The 21,987-nt window shown below is 55.4% G+C and overlaps 1 protein-coding gene across 4 annotated transcripts in view; it reads left to right on the top strand.

The window, feature by feature from the left end:
• Positions 1-21,987, top strand: part of ADAM15 (ADAM metallopeptidase domain 15) — a 47,396-nt gene that overhangs the window by 1,267 nt on the left and 24,142 nt on the right. For all 4 annotated transcript variants that reach the window (XM_075330822.1, XM_075330825.1, XM_075330824.1 and 1 more), the window contains 18 exons: positions 7,725-7,822; positions 8,211-8,284; positions 13,287-13,368; positions 13,592-13,668; positions 13,749-13,965; positions 14,047-14,100; positions 15,915-15,986; positions 16,069-16,238; positions 17,403-17,487; positions 17,553-17,695; positions 17,768-17,945; positions 18,088-18,180; positions 18,258-18,453; positions 18,523-18,631; positions 18,709-18,904; positions 19,037-19,114; positions 20,250-20,361; positions 20,440-20,584. In XM_075330822.1, coding sequence (XP_075186937.1) covers positions 7,725-7,822; positions 8,211-8,284; positions 13,287-13,368; positions 13,592-13,668; positions 13,749-13,965; positions 14,047-14,100; positions 15,915-15,986; positions 16,069-16,238; positions 17,403-17,487; positions 17,553-17,695; positions 17,768-17,945; positions 18,088-18,180; positions 18,258-18,453; positions 18,523-18,631; positions 18,709-18,904; positions 19,037-19,114; positions 20,250-20,361; positions 20,440-20,584 — 2,179 coding nt within the window. The remainder of the gene's footprint in view (positions 1-7,724; positions 7,823-8,210; positions 8,285-13,286; positions 13,369-13,591; positions 13,669-13,748; positions 13,966-14,046; positions 14,101-15,914; positions 15,987-16,068; positions 16,239-17,402; positions 17,488-17,552; positions 17,696-17,767; positions 17,946-18,087; positions 18,181-18,257; positions 18,454-18,522; positions 18,632-18,708; positions 18,905-19,036; positions 19,115-20,249; positions 20,362-20,439; positions 20,585-21,987) is intronic.

The raw sequence follows: 21,987 nt of genomic DNA, 5'->3' as shown, positions 1-21,987 counted from the left end.
TCGGGAGATCTGTCACTGTGTGTGTGAGATGTCGGGGGATCTGTCACTGTGTGTGTGTGTGATGTCAGGAGATCTGTCACTGTGTGTGTGTGATGTCGGGAGATCTGTCACTGTGTGTGTGATGTCGGGGGATCTGTCACTGTGTGTGTGTGATGTCGGGAGATCTGTCACTGTGTGTGTGTGATGTCGGGAGATCTGTCACTGTGTGTGTGTGATGTCGGGAGATCTGTCACTGTGTGTGTGATGTCGGGGGATCTGTCACTGTGTGTGTGTGATGTCGGGAGATCTGTCACTGTGTGTGTGTGATGTCGGGAGATCTGTCACTGTGTGTGTGAGATGTCGGGAGATCTGTCACTGTGTGTGTGTGATGTCGGGGGATCTGTCACTGTGTGTGTGTGATGTCGGGGGATCTGTCACTGTGTGTGTGTGTGAGATGTCGGGAGATCTGTCACTGTGTGTGTGTGATGTCGGGAGATCTGTCACTGTGTGTGTGTGATGTCGGGAGATCTGTCACTGTGTGTGTGAGATGTCGGGAGATCTGTCACTGTGTGTGTGTGTGATGTCAGGAGATCTGTCACTGTGTGTGTGTGATGTCGGGAGATCTGTCACTGTGTGTGTGATGTCGGGGGATCTGTCACTGTATGTGTGTGTGTGATGTCGGGGGATCTGTCACTGTATGTGTGTGTGTGATGTCGGGGGATCTGTCACTGTGTGTGTGTGAGATGTCGGGAGATCTGTCACTGTGTGTGTGTGTGATGTCAGGAGATCTGTCACTGTGTGTGTGTGATGTCGGGGGATCTGTCACTGTGTGTGTGTGATGTCGGGGGATCTGTCACTGTGTGTGTGTGTGATGTCGGGAGATCTGTCACTGTGTGTGTGTGTGATGTCAGGAGATCTGTCACTGTGTGTGTGTGATGTCGGGGGATCTGTCACTGTGTGTGTGTGATGTCGGGGGATCTGTCACTGTGTGTGTGTGTGATGTCGGGAGATCTGTCACTGTGTGTGTGTGTGATGTCGGGGGATCTGTCACTGTATGTGTGTGATGTCAGGAGATCTGTCACTGTGTGTGTGTGATGTCAGGAGATCTGTCACTGTGTGTGTGTGTGTGTGTGTGATGTCGGGGGATCTGTCACTGTGTGTGTGTGATGTCGGGGGATCTGTCACTGTGTGTGTGTGTGATGTCGGGGGATCTGTCACTGTATGTGTGTGTGAGATGTCGGGAGATCTGTCACTGTGTGTGTGTGTGATGTCGGGGGATCTGTCACTGTGTGTGTGTGATGTCGGGGGATCTGTCACTGTGTGTGTGTGTGATGTCGGGAGATCTGTCACTGTGTGTGTGTGTGATGTCAGGAGATCTGTCACTGTGTGTGTGTGATGTCGGGGGATCTGTCACTGTGTGTGTGTGATGTCGGGGGATCTGTCACTGTGTGTGTGTGTGATGTCGGGGGATCTGTCACTGTATGTGTGTGTGAGATGTCGGGAGATCTGTCACTGTGTGTGTGTGTGATGTCAGGAGATCTGTCACTGTGTGTGTGTGTGTGTGTGTGTGATGTCGGGGGATCTGTCACTGTGTGTGTGTGATGTCGGGGGATCTGTCACTGTGTGTGTGTGTGATGTCGGGGGATCTGTCACTGTATGTGTGTGTGTGATGTCGGGAGATCTGTCACTGTGTGTGTGTGTGATGTCAGGAGATCTGTCACTGTGTGTGTGTGATGTCGGGGGATCTGTCACTGTGTGTGTGTGTGTGTGTGATGTCGGGGGATCTGTCACTGTGTGTGTGTGTGTGTGTGTGTGTGTGTGTGTGTGTGATGTCGGGGGATCTGTCACTGTGTGTGTGTGATGTCGGGAGATCTGTCACTGTGTGTGTGTGTGATGTCAGGAGATCTGTCACTGTGTGTGTGTGATGTCGGGGGATCTGTCACTGTGTGTGTGTGTGTGTGTGTGTGTGATGTCGGGGGATCTGTCACTGTGTGTGTGTGTGTGTGTGTGTGTGTGTGTGTGTGAGATGTCGGGAGATCTGTCACTGTGTGTGTGTGATGTCAGGAGATCTGTCACTGTGTGTGTGTGTGTGTGTGTGATGTCGGGGGATCTGTCACTGTGTGTGTGTGATGTCGGGGGATCTGTCACTGTGTGTGTGTGTGATGTCGGGGGATCTGTCACTGTATGTGTGTGTGAGATGTCGGGAGATCTGTCACTGTGTGTGTGTGTGATGTCAGGAGATCTGTCACTGTGTGTGTGTGTGTGTGTGTGTGATGTCGGGGGATCTGTCACTGTGTGTGTGTGATGTCGGGGGATCTGTCACTGTGTGTGTGTGTGATGTCGGGGGATCTGTCACTGTATGTGTGTGTGTGATGTCGGGAGATCTGTCACTGTGTGTGTGTGTGATGTCAGGAGATCTGTCACTGTGTGTGTGTGATGTCGGGGGATCTGTCACTGTGTGTGTGTGTGTGTGTGTGTGTGATGTCGGGGGATCTGTCACTGTGTGTGTGTGTGTGTGTGTGTGTGTGTGTGATGTCGGGGGATCTGTCACTGTGTGTGTGTGATGTCGGGGGATCTGTCACTGTGTGTGTGTGTGATGTCGGGAGATCTGTCACTGTGTGTGTGTGATGTCGGGGGATCTGTCACTGTGTGTGTGTGTGATGTCAGGAGATCTGTCACTGTGTGTGTGTGATGTCGGGGGATCTGTCACTGTGTGTGTGTGATGTCGGGAGATCTGTCACTGTGTGTGTGTGATGTCGGGAGATCTGTCACTGTGTGTGTGTGTGATGTCGGGGGATCTGTCACTGTGTGTGTGTGATGTCGGGAGATCTGTCACTGTGTGTGTGTGATGTCGGGGGATCTGTCACTGTGTGTGTGTGATGTCGGGGGATCTGTCACTGTGTGTGTGTGATGTCGGGGGATCTGTCACTGTGTGTGTGTGATGTCGGGGGATCTGTCACTGTGTGTGTGTGATGTCGGGAGATCTGTCACTGTGTGTGTGTGTGATGTCGGGGGATCTGTCACTGTGTGTGTGTGTGATGTCGGGAGATCTGTCACTGTGTGTGTGTGATGTCGGGGGATCTGTCACTGTGTGTGTGTGATGTCGGGAGATCTGTCACTGTGTGTGTGTGATGTCGGGGGATCTGTCACTGTGTGTGTGTGTGATGTCGGGAGATCTGTCACTGTGTGTGTGTGTGATGTCAGGAGATCTGTCACTGTGTGTGTGTGATGTCGGGGGATCTGTCACTGTGTGTGTGTGTGTGTGTGTGTGATGTCGGGGGATCTGTCACTGTGTGTGTGTGTGTGTGTGTGTGTGTGTGTGTGTGTGATGTCGGGGGATCTGTCACTGTGTGTGTGTGATGTCGGGAGATCTGTCACTGTGTGTGTGTGATGTCGGGAGATCTGTCACTGTGTGTGTGTGATGTCGGGGGATCTGTCACTGTGTGTGTGTGATGTCGGGAGATCTGTCACTGTGTGTGTGTGATGTCGGGAGATCTGTCACTGTGTGTGTGTGATGTCGGGGGATCTGTCACTGTGTGTGTGTGTGTGATGTCGGGGGATCTGTCACTGTGTGTGTGTGTGATGTCAGGAGATCTGTCACTGTGTGTGTGTGATGTCGGGGGATCTGTCACTGTGTGTGTGTGATGTCAGGAGATCTGTCACTGTGTGTGTGTGATGTCGGGGGATCTGTCACTGTGTGTGTGAGATGTCGGGGGATCTGTCACTGTGTGTGTGTGTGTGTGTGTGTGATGTCAGGAGATCTGTCACTGTGTGTGTGTGATGTCGGGGGATCTGTCACTGTGTGTGTGTGTGATGTCGGGGGATCTGTCACTGTGTGTGTGTGTGTGTGTGTGATGTCGGGGGATCTGTCACTGTGTGTGTGTGATGTCAGGAGATCTGTCACTGTGTGTGTGTGTGATGTCAGGAGATCTGTCACTGTGTGTGTGTGTGATGTCAGGAGATCTGTCACTGTGTGTGTGTGTGTGTGATGTCAGGAGATCTGTCACTGTGTGTGTGATGTCAGGAGATCTGTCACTGTGTGTGTGATGTCGGGGGATCTGTCACTGTGTGTGTGTGATGTCGGGGGATCTGTCACTGTGTGTGTGTGATGTCGGGGGATCTGTCACTGTGTGTGTGTGATGTCAGGAGATCTGTCACTGTGTGTGTGTGATGTCAGGAGATCTGTCACTGTGTGTGTGTGTGATGTCAGGAGATCTGTCACTGTGTGTGTGTGTGATGTCGGGGGATCTGTCACTGTGTGTGTGTGATGTCGGGGGATCTGTCACTGTGTGTGTGTGATGTCGGGGGATCTGTCACTGTGTGTGTGTGTGTGTGATGTCGGGAGATCTGTCACTGTGTGTGTGTGATGTCGGGGGATCTGTCACTGTGTGTGTGTGATGTCGGGGGATCTGTCAGTGTGTGTGTGTGTGTGTGTGTGTGTGTGTGTGTGTGTGTGTGTGTGTGTGTGTGTGTGTGATGTCGGGGGATCTGTCACTGTGTGTGTGATGTCGGGAGATCTGTCACTGTGTGTGTGTGATGTCGGGGGATCTGTCACTGTGTGTGTGTGTGTGTGTGTGATGTCGGGGGATCTGTCACTGTGTGTGTGTGATGTCAGGAGATCTGTCACTGTGTGTGTGTGTGATGTCAGGAGATCTGTCACTGTGTGTGTGTGTGTGTGTGTGATGTCGGGGGATCTGTCACTGTGTGTGTGTGTGATGTCGGGGGATCTGTCACTGTGTGTGTGTGATGTCGGGGGATCTGTCACTGTGTGTGTGTGTGTGTGATGTCGGGAGATCTGTCACTGTGTGTGTGTGATGTCGGGGGATCTGTCACTGTGTGTGTGTGATGTCGGGGGATCTGTCACTGTGTGTGTGTGTGTGTGTGTGTGATGTCGGGGGATCTGTCACTGTGTGTGTGTGATGTCAGGAGATCTGTCACTGTGTGTGTGTGTGATGTCAGGAGATCTGTCACTGTGTGTGTGTGTGTGTGATGTCGGGGGATCTGTCACTGTGTGTGTGTGATGTCGGGGGATCTGTCACTGTGTGTGTGTGATGTCGGGGGATCTGTCACTGTGTGTGTGTGATGTCGGGGGATCTGTCACTGTGTGTGTGATGTCGGGAGATCTGTCACTGTGTGTGTGTGATGTCGGGGGATCTGTCACTGTGTGTGTGTGTGTGTGTGTGATGTCGGGGGATCTGTCACTGTGTGTGTGTGTGATGTCGGGGGATCTGTCACTGTGTGTGTGTGATGTCGGGGGATCTGTCACTGTGTGTGTGTGATGTCGGGGGATCTGTCACTGTGTGTGTGTGATGTCGGGAGATCTGTCACTGTGTGTGTGTGTGTGTGTGATGTCGGGAGATCTGTCACTGTGTGTGTGTGATGTCGGGGGATCTGTCACTGTGTGTGTGTGTGTGATGTCGGGGGATCTGTCACTGTGTGTGTGTGTGTGATGTCGGGGGATCTGTCACTGTGTGTGTGTGTGTGTGTGTGTGTGTGTGTGTGTGTGTGTGTGTGTGTGTGATGTCGGGGGATCTGTCACTGTGTGTGTGTGATGTCGGGAGATCTGTCACTGTGTGTGTGTGTGATGTCGGGAGATCTGTCACTGTGTGTGTGTGATGTTTGGAGCGGAGTGTCGGTTGTCGGAGTGTGGGCGCACATCTGGAGTGGAGTGTCGGTTGTCGGAGTGTGGGCGCACATCTGGAGCGGGGTGTCGGAGTGTGGGCGCACATCTGGAGCGGAGTGTCGGTTGTCGGAGTGTGGGCGCACATCTGGAGCGGAGTGTTGGTTGTCGGAGTGTGGGCGCACATCTGGAGCGGGGTGTCGGAGTGTGGGCGCACATCTGGAGCGGAGTGTCGGTTGTCGGAGTGTGGGCGCACATCTGGAGCGGAGTGTCGGTTGTCGGAGTGTGGGCGCACATCTGGAGCGGGGTGTCGGTTGTCGGAGTGTGGGCGCACATCTGGAGCGGGGTGTCGGTTGTCGGAGTGTGGGCGCACATCTGGAGCGGAGTGTCGGTTGTCGGAGTGTGGGCGCACATCTGGAGCGGAGTGTCGGTTGTCGGAGTGTGGGCGCACATCTGGAGCGGGGTGTCGGTTGTCGGAGTGTGGGCGCACATCTGGAGCGGAGTGTCGGTTGTCGGAGTGTGGGCGCACATCTGGAGCGGAGTGTCGGTTGTCGGAGTGTGGGCGCACATCTGGAGCGGAGTGTCGGTTGTCGGCGCACATCTGGAGCGGAGTGTCGGTTGTCGGAGTGTGGGCGCACATCTGGAGCGGGGTGTCGGTTGTCGGAGTGTGGGCGCACATCTGGAGCGGAGTGTCGGTTGTCGGAGTGTGGGCGCACATCTGGAGCGGAGTGTCGGTTGTCGGCGCACATCTGGAGCGGAGTGTCGGTTGTCGGAGTGTGGGCGCACATCTGGAGCGGAGTGTCGGTTGTCGGAGTGTGGGCGCACATCTGGAGCGGAGTGTCGGTTGTCGGAGTGTGGGCGCACATCTGGAGCGGAGTGTCGGTTGTCGGAGTGTGGGCGCACATCTGGAGCGGAGTGACGGTTGTCGGAGTGTGGGCGCCCATCTGGAGCGGGGTGTCGGTTGTCGGAGTGTGGGCGCCCATCTGGAGCGGAGTGTCGGTTGTCGGAGTGTGGGCGCACATCTGGAGCGGAGTGTCGGTTGTCGGAGTGTGGGCGCACATCTGGAGCGGAGTGTCGGTTGTCGGAGTGTGGGCGCACATCTGGAGCGGGGTGTCGGTTGTCGGAGTGTGGGCGCACATCTGGAGCGGAGTGACGGTTGTCGGAGTGTGGGCGCCCATCTGGAGCGGGGTGTCGGTTGTCGGAGTGTGGGCGCCCATCTGGAGCGGAGTGATGGTTGTCGGAGTGTGGGCGCACATCTGGAGCGGGGTGTCGGTTGTCGGAGTGTGGGCGCACATCTGGAGCGGGGTGTCGGTTGTCGGAGTGTGGGCGCACATCTGGAGCGGAGTGTCGGTTGTCGGAGTGTGGGCGCACATCTGGAGCGGAGTGTCGGTTGTCGGAGTGTGGGCGCACATCTGGAGCGGAGTGTCGGTTGTCGGAGTGTGGGCGCCCATCTGGAGCGGGGTGTCGGTTGTCGGAGTGTGGGCGCACATCTGGAGCGGAGTGTCGGTTGTCGGAGTGTGGGCGCACATCTGGAGCGGAGTGTCGGTTGTCGGAGTGTGGGCGCCCATCTGGAGCGGGGTGTCGGTTGTCGGAGTGTGGGCGCACATCTGGAGCGGGGTGTCGGTTGTCGGAGTGTGGGCGCACATCTGGAGCGGAGTGTCGGTTGTCGGAGTGTGGGCGCACATCTGGAGCGGAGTGTCGGTTGTCGGAGTGTGGGCGCACATCTGGAGCGGAGTGTCGGTTGTCGGAGTGCTGTTTATTCTCTTCTCACGCTGAAGCCCCCTTATTCTTTCCGGTTGTCGGTGTGGGGTCCGCTGTAAGGGGCTGTCATGTATTCTGGTGAGGCGCACAGATTGATGTGACTTTAGGGGGGGGCTGGGTGGGCCCCTGTTCTGGCCCCGGCAGCTTCAGTTGTGAATGAGCCAATCTGCCCCTCCTAATGATGTTCTTGCTTCGGATCAGTAACCTGTTCAGTGCTGGATGCAGAAAGGCGAGAATGGTGCTCCCCAGTGAATGTGAGAGTGGGGGGCCGTCTGTCTCTGTAGAGAGCCCTGTATAATGGGCATCTTGCAGGGGTGCAGCCCCCGGATGCTGCCGCATATAACGCTCATCCTCTGTGTTGTAGATATGGAGCCCCCTGCGTCTCTGCGCACCTCGTCCTGGGAAGTGTATCCAGAGCTGAGCCTGGCCGGCCGCCCGCTGACCCTGGATGACGCTCTTCAGGTGGGCACCTCTTGTGGGGGGATTTATGGTTCGTGGAGTCACCTTTCTGCAGCCATTATAGGGCAGGTGCGGTGGGGCGGTGTGCCTTGGGCCCCCTCCCGAGGGTCGCTCTCCTGCTTACCCTGGAAGGAATGAGGCACTTCCTCCAGCAGTGACCGCTGCTCTCAGACATGTCCGTAGCCGCTGACTTCATAGGGAGGGCTTCCTTCCTCCTGCACCCTGGAACAATGATGATAGAAGAAAGGGGGAAGGGAGGCGCCCCACCCGCACCACGTCCGAATGTACCCCCCCGCCTCTCAGCCAGGCACAGTGGAGGGCCGTACACTACTGTATATGGTTGGTGACATCTGCTGTTCTCTGGTGTCAACCTTTGTAATATCTCCTTCAGGCTCTTCCTGATTGGCTGCAACTGAGGATGGAAATAAATGGAAGCTCTGTCCTCCTGGAACTGCAGCGAAACCGGTAACTGGGGAATGGGCAAAGGGGACTTGTCTGGGGACATGGTGGGGGGAGGCAAAGAGGGTATGTCTCTGGGGATATGGAGGGGGAACCTTTCTGGGAATATGGACAGGGGATGTGTTTAGGGGGACAGAGGGGCGAGTGTCCTGGGATACGGATCGGGGATGTGCTTGGGGTGACGGGCAATGTCTTCAGATATTGAGGGAGGCCATGTCTGGGGGGAAGGAGGGGTGTCTGGGCATATGGAGGCAGGACATAACAGAGGGGAGTGTCTGGAGATATTGGGGGAGGCCATGTCTGGGGGGAAGGAAGGGTGTCTGGGCATATGGAGGCAGGACATAACAGAGGGGAGTGTCTGGAGATATTGGGGGACGGAGGGAAAAGTGTCTGGGAATATGGAGTTGGGACATGGGGGGGTGGGGGGAGTGTCTGGAGATATTGGGGGACGGAGGGAAAAGTGTCTGGGAATATGGAGTTGGGACATAAGGGGGCGGGGGGAGTGTCTGGAGATATTGGGGGACGGAGGGAAAAGTGTCTGGGAATATGGAGTTGGGACATGGGGGGGTGGGGGGAGTGTCTGGAGATATTGGGGGACGGAGGGAAAAGTGTCTGGGAATATGGAGTTGGGACATGGGGGTGCGGGGGGGAGTGTCTGGAAATATGGAGGGAGGACATTTCTGGGAACATGGGGGGACGGTGAGGGGAGTGTCTGGAGATATTGGGGGACGGAGGGAAAAGTGTCTGGGCATATGGAGTTGGGACATAAGGGGGCGGGGGGAGTGTCTGGAGATATTGGGGGACGGAGGGAAAAGTGTCTGGGAATATGGAGTTGGGACATGGGGGGGTGGGGGGAGTGTCTGGAGATATTGGGGGACGGAGGGAAAAGTGTCTGGGAATATGGAGTTGGGACATGGGGGGGTGGGGGAGTGTCTGGAGATATTGGGGGACGGAGGGAAAAGTGTCTGGGAATATGGAGCTGGGACATGGGGGGGGTGGGGGGAGTGTCTGGAGATATTGGGGGACGGAGGGAAAAGTGTCTGGGAATATGGAGTTGGGACATGGGGGGGTGGGGGGAGTGTCTGGAGATATTGGGGGACGGAGGGAAAAGTGTCTGGGAATATGGAGCTGGGACATGGGGGGGCGGGGGGAGTGTCTGGAAATATGGAGGGAGGACATTTCTGGGAACATAGGGGGACGGTGGGGGGAGTGTCTGGGGGATTTGCGGAATATTTGGCTCAGGTCTTAGGTGTAGGTTGGCCGCTGAGGACTGCTCTGGATGGCGGAATTCCTGACCCAATGAGGGGCATTATACTTACAATATGTCCCGATGGTTGTATTTGTTCTTCTCGCCTTCTGAGACGGTCGTCAGGACAGCGCATGAAGACCCTGCCCATAGGAAGCCGAGAAAATGCTACTGGAGGACAGATTCTGTGCTGTCAGCCATAGGCCATGTGCCCACGGGCGCTCGTACCTGTGGATATATTCGCAGGTACGGCCGCATGTTTCCCGCAGCTGCCCGCCGGCATCCATTTCCAGCGGAATAGCTGCGGGAAACATGCGGAGTTTCACGCGATTTACCTGCGGACGTCCCGGCCTCTATCTCCATAGCGGAGGGCCGGGATCTCCGCAGGTAAATCCACATGAATAATTGACATGCAGTTAGGTGCGGCTGAGGGATCTCCGCAGGAGATGCCGCACTTTCCGCAGCGTGGACACAGACACTCCCCATGTCCCATAGGGTAACATGAGGAGTGCCTGTACATGCTAGAACCTGCGGATTTATCTGGAAAATCCAGAAAAATCCGCGGCAAACTCCGCAGCAAAAAGCTCCCGTGGGCACATGGCCATAGTGCCCCTTCCCTGCTGACGTAACATGTCCTAATGCCCCTCACAGCTGAGGGCTGTGATCAGTCTGGTGCAAGTTGCGTAGGAGTCCGGGAGCGTTGCGGCATTATAATTTGGAAACGAGGGTTGTATTAGCGTCTTCCTAGACCTTGACCCTGTAGGTGCGGAGAATCAGGGCACTTTTTGGTCGCAGATGTTTTCAAGCCAGGGCAGGAGATAAAGATCGCACACAATAGAGGCGCACACCACTGATGGTAAATTACAATGGACAACATTTTATTGGATCCATAGAAAACACAAACCACACAATAAAACCATTTTAAAATCAGAATAATTACAAAAGACGACCCCTACAAGATGGTAGTGTTGTACTCCTGACTACAGAGCCTTGCGAAAGTATTCAGCCCCTTGAATTTTTCAACCTTTTCCCACATTTCAGGCTTCAAACAGAAAGATAAAATGTGAATGTTCTGGTGAAGAATCAACAACAAGTGACAATTGTGAAGAGGAAGGAAATTTATTGCTTATTTTAAACTTTTATACAAAATAATAAACTGAAAATTGTGGGTGCAATATTATTCACCCCTGTAAGTTACCACTTTGTAGCGCCCCCTTTTTGCTGCGATTACAGCTGCAGTCTCTTGGGGGATGTGTTTATCAGTTTTGCACATGGAGAGATGAAATTCTCGCCCATTCTTTGTAAACAGCTGAAGCTGAGTGAGGTTGGATGGAGGCGTTTGTGAACAGCAGTTTTCAGCTCTTTCCACAGATTCTCGATTGGGTTCAGGTCTGGACTGTGACTTGGACATTCTAACACCTGGATACGGTTATTTGTGAACCATTCCATTGTAGATTTTGCTTTATGTTTGGGATCAATGTCTTGTTGGAAGACAAATCTCCGTCCCAGTCTCAGGTCTTTTGCAGACTCCAACAGGTTTTCTTCAAGAATGGTCCTGTATTTGGCTCCATCTCCCCATCAATTTTAACCATCTTCCCTGTCCCTGCTGAAGAAAAGCAGGTCCAAACCATGATTCTGCCACCACCATGTTTGACAGTGGGGATGGTGTGTTCAGGGTGATGAGCTGTGTTGCTTTTGCACCAAACATATCATTTGGCATTGTGCCTAAATAGTTCGATTTTGGTCTCATCTGACCAGAGCACCTTCTTCCACATATTTGGTGTGTCTCCCATGTGGAGATAATATGCAGATATAAGAAAGCTACTGACGCTAGCAAAAAAGAAAGGAATGGTCAAGAATATTTGTCCTAACCTTGGTGTGCATAGTCCCAACCAGGCCTGGTATATTAGAAGCCAAGAGGTAACGCAGAATGCAGCTGTCAAGTGCCGTCATGTGCATTAGATTTAGGGCAATTGTCATCTGCCAGCTACTAGGGTGCACTGATTTATCGGTCCTCTGTTAGCCCAGTAGTTTTCCACCTCTCAAACAAGTGGTGTTTACATTTGTACGCTAGAATGGATTCTATGGATAAGTTACTATTACTGGTGTGCGCACCTATTATGTGTGATCTTTTTCTCCTCCCTTGATTATGTTTTCACACAAGATGCTGCACTGAGGGTAAATTATTATTAGGTGGGCTGTGCACCCCTTATAGCAGGGGTGGGGAACCGTTTTACTGCCGGGGGCCATTTTCTACCAACTTTCAGGGGCCGCACCAAATGATCAACTTGAAAACTACCCTGCTATATTTCGTCAAACAATTAAATTACTCACCCCTAATGTGGTGTCTGGAGCGGCTTCTCTTTGGTGCCGCTGCAATGTTCAGTGATATTGATATGTTGTTTCTCAACTGCTTTTCCAGGTTTTTCTTGGTCAGGAGAAGCTGGGGCATATACATCACAGGAGACGCTGGGGCATATACATATCCCAGGAGACGCTGGGGCATATACATATCCCAGGAGACGCTGGGGCATATACATATCCCAGGAGACGCTGGGGCATATACATATCCCAGGAGACGCTGGGGCATATACATATCCCAGGAGACGCTGGGGCATATACATATCCCAGGAGACGCTGGGGCCGTGTACATATCCCAGGAGACGCTGGGGCCGTGTACACATCCCAGGAGAGGCTGGGGGCGTGTACACATCCCAGGAGAGGCTGGGGGCGTGTACACATCCCAAGAGAGGCTGGGGGCGTGTACACATCCCAAGAGAGGCTGGGGGCGTGTACACATCCCAAGAGAGGCTGGGGGCGTGTACACATCCCAAGAGAGGCTGGGGGCGTGTACACATCCCAAGAGAGGCTGGGGGCGTGTACACATCCCAAGAGAGGCTGGGGGCGTGTACACATCCCAAGAGAGGCTGGGGGCGTGTACACATCCCAAGAGAGGCTGGGGGCGTGTACACATCCCAAGAGAGGCTGGGGGCGTGTACACATCCCAAGAGAGGCTGGGGGCGTGTACACATCCCAAGAGAGGCTGGGGGCGTGTACACATCCCAAGAGAGGCTGGGGGCGTGTACACATCCCAAGAGAGGCTGGGGGCGTGTACACATCCCAAGAGAGGCTGGGGGCGTGTACACATCCCAAGAGAGGCTGGGGGCGTGTACACATCCCAAGAGAGGCTGGGGGCGTGTACACATCCCAAGAGAGGCTGGGGGCGTGTACACATCCCAAGAGAGGCTGGGGGCGTGTACACATCCCAAGAGAGGCTGGGGGCGTGTACACATCCCAAGAGAGGCTGGGGGCGTGTACACATCCCAAGAGAGGCTGGGGGCGTGTACACATCCCAGGAGAGGCTGGGGGCGTGTACACATCCCAGGAGGGGCGTTAATATCACAGGAGATGCTGGGGCACTGGCAGTGGTGCGGAGAGCACTAAGTGGCGGTGCGGGTTACACAGCACTGAGGGGATATAAACAGTACTATGGGGTACACGGCACAGGGGGGGCAGCAGCGGGTTGCCTACTCACAGTACTGGGGGGGTAGGAGGCGTCACCCAACACAGGTCCAGGACGCATGTACAGTAGGGAGGCCAGTAAATTCGCTGCACCTCTTCCTCTGTGACAGGAGCGCAGCGCGCTGCTTACACCGCCCACAAGTTAAGCCCTGAGCACGCCAGCACAGGCCAGGGTTAAGCCAAGAATGTACAGTAACCACCACCCATGTAGCTCCTCATTAACTCCTTCCTCTCTTACAGGCAGCTGGTCCCCGACTTTCACTCTCTCAGCTATTATCTTCCTGATGGGACAGGTGTGACGGAGCGGAGGCCGCTGCCGCAGGTGAGGGCTCACACATCACACCCCAAGCTCTTGGCCTTGGTGTGATATGGCCACTGAGGGCTGGATCGGTAATCCAAGTGGGCGACATGTAACCTGAGCCCAACTTGTCATCCTAGCAACCAGAGCTGGGCTGTTGGGGGCTGCACTATGTGTGATGGAGGGGCTGTGAGATGCTTGGTGCGCAATCCCTATATCTTGGATGATTCCTCTCCTCTTCTTGCAGGGGAGCTGCTTTTACCACGGGAGGCCGGTGGGAGGCCGGGGCCCCTGGAGCAGCTTCAGCCTATGCTCCGGCCTCAGGTATGGAACAAGCCATCATAGCTGGATATTTCAGGACGATAGAAGTAGTTGTCTTTGTGATAATCTGGATGTCTCTCCAGGGGGACAGTCATTCCAGTAGAAGGGCAGAGGTTCAGCATTGAGCCAGTTCTGGGCGACCCCCTGTATAAACACATAGTGCGGCACATCTGGAAACGACAGCAGACGCTGTGCGAGGTGGACGATAAAGATCTGTCTGAGAGCGGGAGGGCCGGGCGAGTGTTGCTCAGTCTAGGAGATGAGCATATGGCCCAAACACAGTCAGAGGCATCCTACAGGGTGAGAGGGGTGTCGTACAGGGGTCTACAGGGCAGATAAGGCACATGGAATGTTCTGTATAACCATGTCTTGTATCTGCAGATGGAGAGTGAGATGAAGTACGTGGAGCTCGTGATGGTGGCAGATAACAGAGAGGTGAGTGTGACTGGTGACATCACCACGGTCTGCTCCTCCCCTGAGGTTGTAATGGTACCGGTGAAATCACCACTGTCTGGTCCTCCCCTGGGGTAGTAGTGGTATGGTGACCTCGCCAGTGACTGCTCCTCCCCTGGGGTAGTAGTGGTATGGTGACCTCACCAGTAACCGCTCCTCCCCTGGGGTAGTAGTGTGACCAGTGACATTACCACTGTCTGCTCCTCCCCTGGGGTAGTAGTGTGACCAGTGACATCACCACTGTCTGCTCCTCCCCTGGGGTAGTAGTGTGACCAGTGACATCACCACTGTCTTCTCCTCCCCTGGGCTAGTAGTGGTATGGTGACCTCGCCAGTGACTGCTCCTCCCCTGGGGTAGTAGTGTGACCGCTACCATCACCACTGTCTGCTCCTCCCCCGGGATACAAGTGGTATTGGTGACCTCGCCAGTGTCTGCTCCTCCCCCGGGATACAAGTGGTACTGGTGACCTCGCCAGTGTCTGCTCCTCCCCCAGGATACTAGTGGTACCGGTGACCTCACCAGTGTCTGCTCCCCCCAAGATACTAGTGGTACCGGTGACCTCACCAGTGTCTGCTCCCCCCAAGATACTAGTGGTACCGGTGACCTCACCAGTGTCTGCTCCTCCCCCGGGATACTAGTGGTAACGGTGACCTCGCCAGTGCCTGCTCCTCCCCCGGGATACTAGTGGTACCGGTGACCTCGCCAGTGTCTGCTCCCCCCCCCCCCCCCGGGATACTAGTGGTTCCGGTGACCTCCCCAGTGTCTGCTCCCCCCCAGGATACTAGTGGTAATGGTGACCTCGCCAGTGTCTTCTCCTCCCCAGGGATACTAGTGGTAACGGTGACCTCGCCAGTGCCTGCTCCTCCCCCGGGATACTAGTGGTACCGGTGACCTCGCCAGTGTCTGCTCCCCCCCCCCGGGATACTAGTGGTTCCGGTGACCTCACCAGTGTCTGCTCCCCCCAGGATACTAGTGGTACCGGTGACCTCACCAGTGTCTGCTCCCCCCAAGATACTAGTGGTACCGGTGACCTCACCAGTGTCTGCTCCTCCCCCGGGATACTAGTGGTAACGGTGACCTCGCCAGTGCCTGCTCCTCCCCCGGGATACTAGTGGTACCGGTGACCTCGCCAGTGTCTGCTCCCCCCCCCCCCCCCCGGGATACTAGTGGTTCCGGTGACCTCCCCAGTGTCTGCTCCCCCCCAGGATACTAGTGGTAATGGTGACCTCGCCAGTGTCTTCTCCTCCCCAGGGATACTAGTGGTAACGGTGACCTCGCCAGTGCCTGCTCCTCCCCCGGGATACTAGTGGTACCGGTGACCTCGCCAGTGTCTGCTCCCCCCCCCCCGGGATACTAGTGGTTCCGGTGACCTCACCAGTGTCTGCTCCCCCCAGGATACTAGTGGTACCGGTGACCTCGCCAGTGTCTGCTCCCCCCCCAGGATACTAGTGGTTCCGGTGACCTCACCAGTGTCTGCTCCCCCCCAGGATACTAGTGGTTCCGGTGACCTCACCAGTGTCTGCTCCCCCCCAGGATACTAGTGGTTCCGGTGACCTCACCAGTGTCTGCTCCCCCCCAGGATACTAGTGGTTCCGGTGACCTCACCAGTGTCTGCTCCCCCCCAGGATACTAGTGGTTCCGGTGACCTCACCAGTGTCTGCTCCCCCCCAGGATACTAGTGGTACCGGTGTACTCACCAGTGTCTGCTCCTCCCCCAGGATACTAGTGGTACCGGTGACCTCGCCAGTGTCTGCTCCTCCCCCAGGATACTTATGCTGTGTCTCGCTCTCTTCTAGTATAAGATGCTGCAGGAGGACCTGCAAGGTCTTCATGTCCGGATGCTAGAGATCGCCAACAAGATGGACGCGGTGAGCTCGGTCCCCCCCCCCCCCCCCGTACCCTCTCCTCCCCTCCCTGTGTCTAGTTCTGTAACATCGTATGTCCCTCCAGTTTTATCGTGCTCTGAATGTCCGGGTGGTGCTGGTCATGGTGGAGGTGTGGAGCCAGAAGGACCTGATTGAAGTCAGCGAGGACCCCGTCGAGATGCTGAACGCGTTCCTGTCCTGGAGGGAGAAGTCCCTGATCAGCCGGGTGCCTCACGACAACGCACAGCTGCTCACGTGCGTGTCCCCGTGTGTGACGTCATCCGTGTGCTCCTCTTGTGTCTCCCCGTGTGTGACGTCATCCGTGTGCTCCTCTTGTGTCTCCCCGTGTGTGACGTCATCAGTGTGCTCCTCTTATTAACCCTTGTGTCTTCCCGTGTGTGACGTCATCCGTGTGCTCCTCTTATTAACCCTTGTGTCTCCCCGTGTGTGACGTCATCAGTGTGCTCCTCTTGTGTCTCCCCATGTGTGACGTCATCCGTGTGCTCCTCTTGTTAACCCTTGTGTCTCCCCGTGTGTGACGTCATCAGTGTGCTCCTCTTGTGAATCATCGCGTCTCACCTTGTGTGTCGTCACCCGTGTGCTCCTCTTGTTAACCCTTGTGTCTCCCTGTGTGTGTGACGTCACCCGTGTGCTCCTCTTGTTAACCCTTGTGTCTCCCTGTGTGTGTGACGTCACCCGTGTGCTCCTCTTGTGAATCATCGCGTCTCACCTTGTGTGTCGTCACCCGTGTGCTCCTCTTGTTAACCCTTGTGTCTCCCTGTGTGTGTGACGTCACCCGTGTGCTCCTCTTGTTAACCCTTGTGTCTCCCTGTGTGTGTGACGTCACCCGTGTGCTCCTCTTGTTAACCCTTGTGTCTCCCTGTGTGTTTGACGTCACCCGTGTGCTCCTTGTTGATCCTTGTGTCTCCCCTTTTGTGACATCACCCGTGTGCTCCTCTTATTAACCCTTGTCTCCCCGTGTGTGACGTCACCCGTGTGCTCCTCTTGTTAACCCTTGTGTCTCCCTGTGTGTGACGTCACCCGTGTGCTCCTCTTATTAACCCTTGTCTCCCCGTGTGTGACGTCATCAGTGTGCTCTTCTTGTGAATCGTCGCGTCTCACCTTGTGTGTCGTCACCCGTGTGCTCCTCTTGTTAACCCTTGTCTCCCCGTGTGTGACGTCACCAGTGTGCTCCTCTTGTTAACCCTTGTGTCTCCCTGTGTGTGTGACGTCACCCGTGTGCTCCTCTTGTTAACCCTTGTGTCTCCCTGTGTGTGTGACGTCACCCGTGTGCTCCTTGTTGATCCTTGTGTCTCCCCTTTTGTGACATCACCCGTGTGCTCCTCTTATTAACCCTTGTGTCTCCCCGTATGTGACCTCATCCGAGTGCTCCTCTTGTTAACCCACTCCTATCCACAGGGGTGTAACATTTAAAGGCTCCTCAGTTGGGATGGCCACAGTGAACTCCATGTGCTCGGTGGATCGATCTGGTGGGGTGACCGTGGTAAGTGATAATCTGGGGTCCGTGGTGGTGTTGCATATCTCCCTCTCATTTCCGCTCCCTCATAGGATCATTCGGTCAGCGTGCTGGCGGTGGCGTCCACCATGGCACATGAACTGGGGCATAATCTAGGCTTGACTCACGATGCTGCAGATGCAACGTGTGGGCAGCCGAAGATAGGGAAGCAGTGGATCATGGCGCAGTCCACAGGGTAAGTGTGGGCCTTGTAGTGTGTGGGGGCCGTGGTGGACGCGGCTCTCTGACGGGCTGCTGTTGTTGGCAGGTTCATGCCCGGCCTGGAGTTCAGTAACTGCAGCCTGAAAGATCTGCTGATCAGTCTGCGCCAAGGTGGAGGTGTCTGTCTATACAACGTGCCGGGGCCGGGCCGCGCCTACGGGAAGCCCCTGTGTGGTAACCTGCTAGTGGAGGAGGGCGAGGAGTGCGACTGCGGCCTGTTGCAGGTGAGGAGGGCTCCACACCCATCACCCTGCCATCGCCAGCTCATCACATCGGGGCACTGAACTGTGTCCTGCGCTTTGTCACCCCCGCCCGCCTTCAGCCGTCCACAGTGTGTTTGTTACCGGCTGCCTCGTGTGCCTGCAGGAATGCACAGACCCTTGCTGTAATGCTAGCAGCTGCCGGCTGGTGCCTGGGGCGGAGTGCTCCCCGGGCGGCCTGTGCTGTGAGCAGTGTAAGGTATGTCGTCCTCCTCTCTGTGTCTCTTCTGTAGTTGCCTTGCCGCGGAGATAGCGCCATATCTCTGCTCTCCGCAGGTGAAGCCCCCTGGGACTCTGTGCCGGCCGGCGTGGGGTCAGTGCGATCTTCCAGAGTACTGCGATGGGGCGTCTCCTCACTGCCCCGCCAATGTCTACCTGCAGAACGGGGAGCTCTGTGCCACTGGAGGGGCACTTTGCTTCGAAGGGGAATGCCGAAGTCTCCACAAGCAATGCCAGGATCTGTGGGGCACAGGTAAGGATAATCGGGTAGGATCACAGCTTTGGGTCTGTGGAAGATGATGGAGATTCTCCTTTTCTGCAGGGTCATCTCCGGCGCCTGATTCCTGCTTTGCTAAAGTGAATGTGAGAGGAGACAAATACGGAAACTGTGGCCGGACAATGGGCGGCTCCTACCTGCCCTGCACCCCTGGGTATGCCCATACGCTGCACATCATGCAGAGCCTGCTAGCAGGTAATCACCCACAGATCATCTGTTTGTCTCTGCTAGGAACGTCCTCTGTGGCAGCATTCAGTGTCTCGGCGGCAGAAATCGCCCCCTGCTGGGCTCCGGTGCGGAAATTATTCCCATCAAGGTCTTGGTGAATGGGACGGAGATCTCTTGCCGCGGAACCTACTTTAATCTAGGGGATGATGTTTGGGACTCCATTCTGGTGAAGATTGGCACGGTGTGCGGACCAGGGAGGGTAAGTACAGGCGGCCACGCCAGCAGTTACAGAGGTGAGACTAGAGGGTGGTCTGGAAGGTCCGTGCTGCACTCACCCCTGCGATGTCCACTCTACCGACCTCCAACTGCTTACCTACTGCTCCTCATCTAGGTGTGTGTCAACCAGCAGTGTCGGGATTCTGCAGATCTGAAGGTCCAAATGTGCCAAAGCCAATGTGGTGGACACGGGGTAAGAGGTGGAGGCCCTCCCCTTTGTCATCTCCTTTTTTTTTTTTTTTTTTTTTTTTAACCATTAGATTTTGTTTTACAAAATGTGTCAAATATTACATCATATTGACGATAAATGCTTAACTATCAGCACATTGTTATGGGAGGAGGGGAGGGAGTAGAGGGAAATGGTCACTGGTCATCCTCCCCATCCCTCCTGTGTCACCTCCTGTTTTGGGCTGCCCTAATCCCTCCTGTCATTGTCCATCTCCCCATCTCTCCTGTCGCCACCCGCCCTTAACACCCACCTCCTGCCTTCATCCATCACCTCCCACCTCGGCTGCTGCTCTCTTATCACCTCCCATCATTGTCCCTCTCTCCCGTCTTTGTCCGTTTCTTCCGTGTTGCCTCCTGCCGTTGTCCATCGCTACCCGCTATCTTCCGTCGCCTCCTGCCCCTGTCCGTCTCCTGTCATGTAACATCCTCTCCCTCTTCTGTCACCTCCCGCCTTCATCCATTCTTCCCGTTTCACCTCCCGCACTCGTCCATTTCCTCTGGCCATTGTCCGTTCCTCCCGTGTTGGCCCTTGTCCGGCTCCTCCTGCCCTCATCTATTTCTCCCTTGCCCTTGTCCATTCTTCCTGTTTCACCTCCCGCCCTCATCCGACGCCGTCCATTACCTCTCGCCCTCGTTTGTTCCTCCCGTGTTGCCTCCTGTCCTCGTCCGTTTCCTCCCGCCCTGGTCCGTCGCCTCCCGTATTGCCTCACGCCCTTGTCCGTCACCATCAACCCTCGTCCATTCCTCCCATGTTGCTTCTTGCTTAGGCCCGTCGCCTCTCGCTGATGTCCGTTCCTACCGTGTTGCCTCCTGCGGTCATCCGTCAACTTCCACCCTAGTTGGCTGCCTTTTACCCTAGTCTGTCCCTCCCGTGTTGCCCCTCGCCCTCGTCCATTCCTCTCATTTTGCCTCCCGCCCTGGTCTGTTACCTCCCGCTGTTAATTGTTCCTCCTGCGTCGGTTGTTACCTCCCACCCTCGTCCCACCCTCCTGTGTCATCTCCTGCCCTTGACCGTTGTCTTTCGCCCCCGTCTGTCACCTCCCGCCGCTGTCCTCCTCCTATGTCGCTGGCCACCCTCCTCACTTCTCCTCTGATTGCAGGTGTGTAACAGTAAGGGGAATTGTCACTGTGCCCCCGGTTGGGCTCCTCCGCTGTGCAGCTCGTCTGGCCACGGTGGCAGTGTGGACAGTGGTCCAGTGGCCTTGGAGCATGGTGAGGTTCTGTACCTACTGTGATTGGGGCTGTCCTCCATTATTATTGGGGGTTTGTAACTGTGATTCCTGTCTGCAGCTCGCGGCCCGGTGGCGGGCACAGTAGTCCTGGTTCTCCTGGCCATCTGCCTCATCGTCCTCCTCCTCTTCTGTTACCGGAAGCGAGGATCTATACAGCAGAGGCTCGAAAATATCTTCAGCCAGAATGGAAAATGTCAGTACAGGTGAGGACTTCAGGAATATGGGGTCAGTGTTTCACAGGAAAGAGAAATGTTGTGTGAGGACAGTGCTGTGTATAGGAGCCGCACAGCCTGCATTGTGTGATGTGCTGTGTGAGGACAGTGCTGTGTATAGGAGCAGCACAGTCTGCATTGTGTGATGTGCTGTGTGAGGACAGTGCTGTGTATAGGAGCAGCACAGCCTGCATTGTGTGATGTGCTGTGTGAGGACAGTGCTGTGTATAGGAGCAGCACAGCCTGCATTGTGTGATGTGCTGTGTGAGGACAGTGCTGTGTATAGGAGCCGCACAGCCTGCATTGTGTGATGTGCTGTGTGAGGACAGTGCTGTGTATAGGAGCAGCACAGCCTGCATTGTGTGATGTGCTGTGTGAGGACAGTGCTGTGTATAGGAGCAGCACAGCCTGCATTGTGTGATGTGCTGTGTGAGGACAGTGCTGTGTATAGGAGCAGCACAGCCTGCATTGTGTGATGTGCTGTGTGAGGACAGTGCTGTGTATAGGAGCAGCACAGCCTGCATTGTGTGATCTGCTGTGTGAGGACAGTGCTGTGTATAGGAGCCGCACAGCCTGCATTGTGTGATGTGCTGTGTGAGGACAGTGCTGTGTATAGGAGCAGCACAGCCTGCATTGTGTGATGTGCTGTGTGAGGACAGTGCTGTGTATAGGAGCAGCACAGCCTGCATTGTGTGATCTGCTGTGTGAGGACAGTGCTGTGTATAGGAGCCGCACAGCCTGCATTGTGTGATCTGCTGTGTGAGGACAGTGCTGTGTATAGGAGCAGCACAGCCTGCATTGTGTGATGTGCTGTGTGAGGACAGTGCTGTGTATAGGAGCCGCACAGCCTGCATTGTGTGATGTGCTGTGTGAGGACAGTGCTGTGTATAGGAGCAGCACAGCCTGCATTGTGTGATCTGCTGTGTGAGGACAGTGCTGTGTATAGGAGAAGCACAGCCTGCATTGTGTGATCTGCTGTGTGAGGACAGTGCTGTGTATAGGAGCAGCACAGTCTGCATTGTGTGATCTGCTGTGTGAGGACAGTGCTGTGTATAGGAGCAGCACAGCCTGCATTGTGTGATCTGCTGTGTGAGGACACTGCTGTGTATAGGAGCCACACAGCCTGCATTGTGTGATGTGCTGTGTGAGGACAGTGCTGTGTATAGGAGCAGCACAGCCTGCATTGTGTGATGTGCTGTGTGAGGACAGTGCTGTGTATAGGAGCAGCACAGTCTGCATTGTGTGATGTGCTGTGTGAGGACAGTGCTGTGTATAGGAGCAGCACAGCCTGCATTGTATGATCAGCTGTGTGAGGACAGTGCTGTGTATAGGAGCAGCACAGCCTGCATTGTGTGATGTGCTGTGTGAGGACAGTGCTGTGTATAGGAGCCGCA

The sequence above is a fragment of the Anomaloglossus baeobatrachus genome, chromosome 12, assembly GCF_048569485.1.
Source record: "Anomaloglossus baeobatrachus isolate aAnoBae1 chromosome 12, aAnoBae1.hap1, whole genome shotgun sequence".
Classification (NCBI taxonomy): Eukaryota; Metazoa; Chordata; class Amphibia; order Anura; family Aromobatidae; genus Anomaloglossus; species Anomaloglossus baeobatrachus.
The sequence above is the reverse complement of the archived record's forward strand: the minus strand, read 5'-3'. Positions and strand labels throughout refer to the sequence as shown.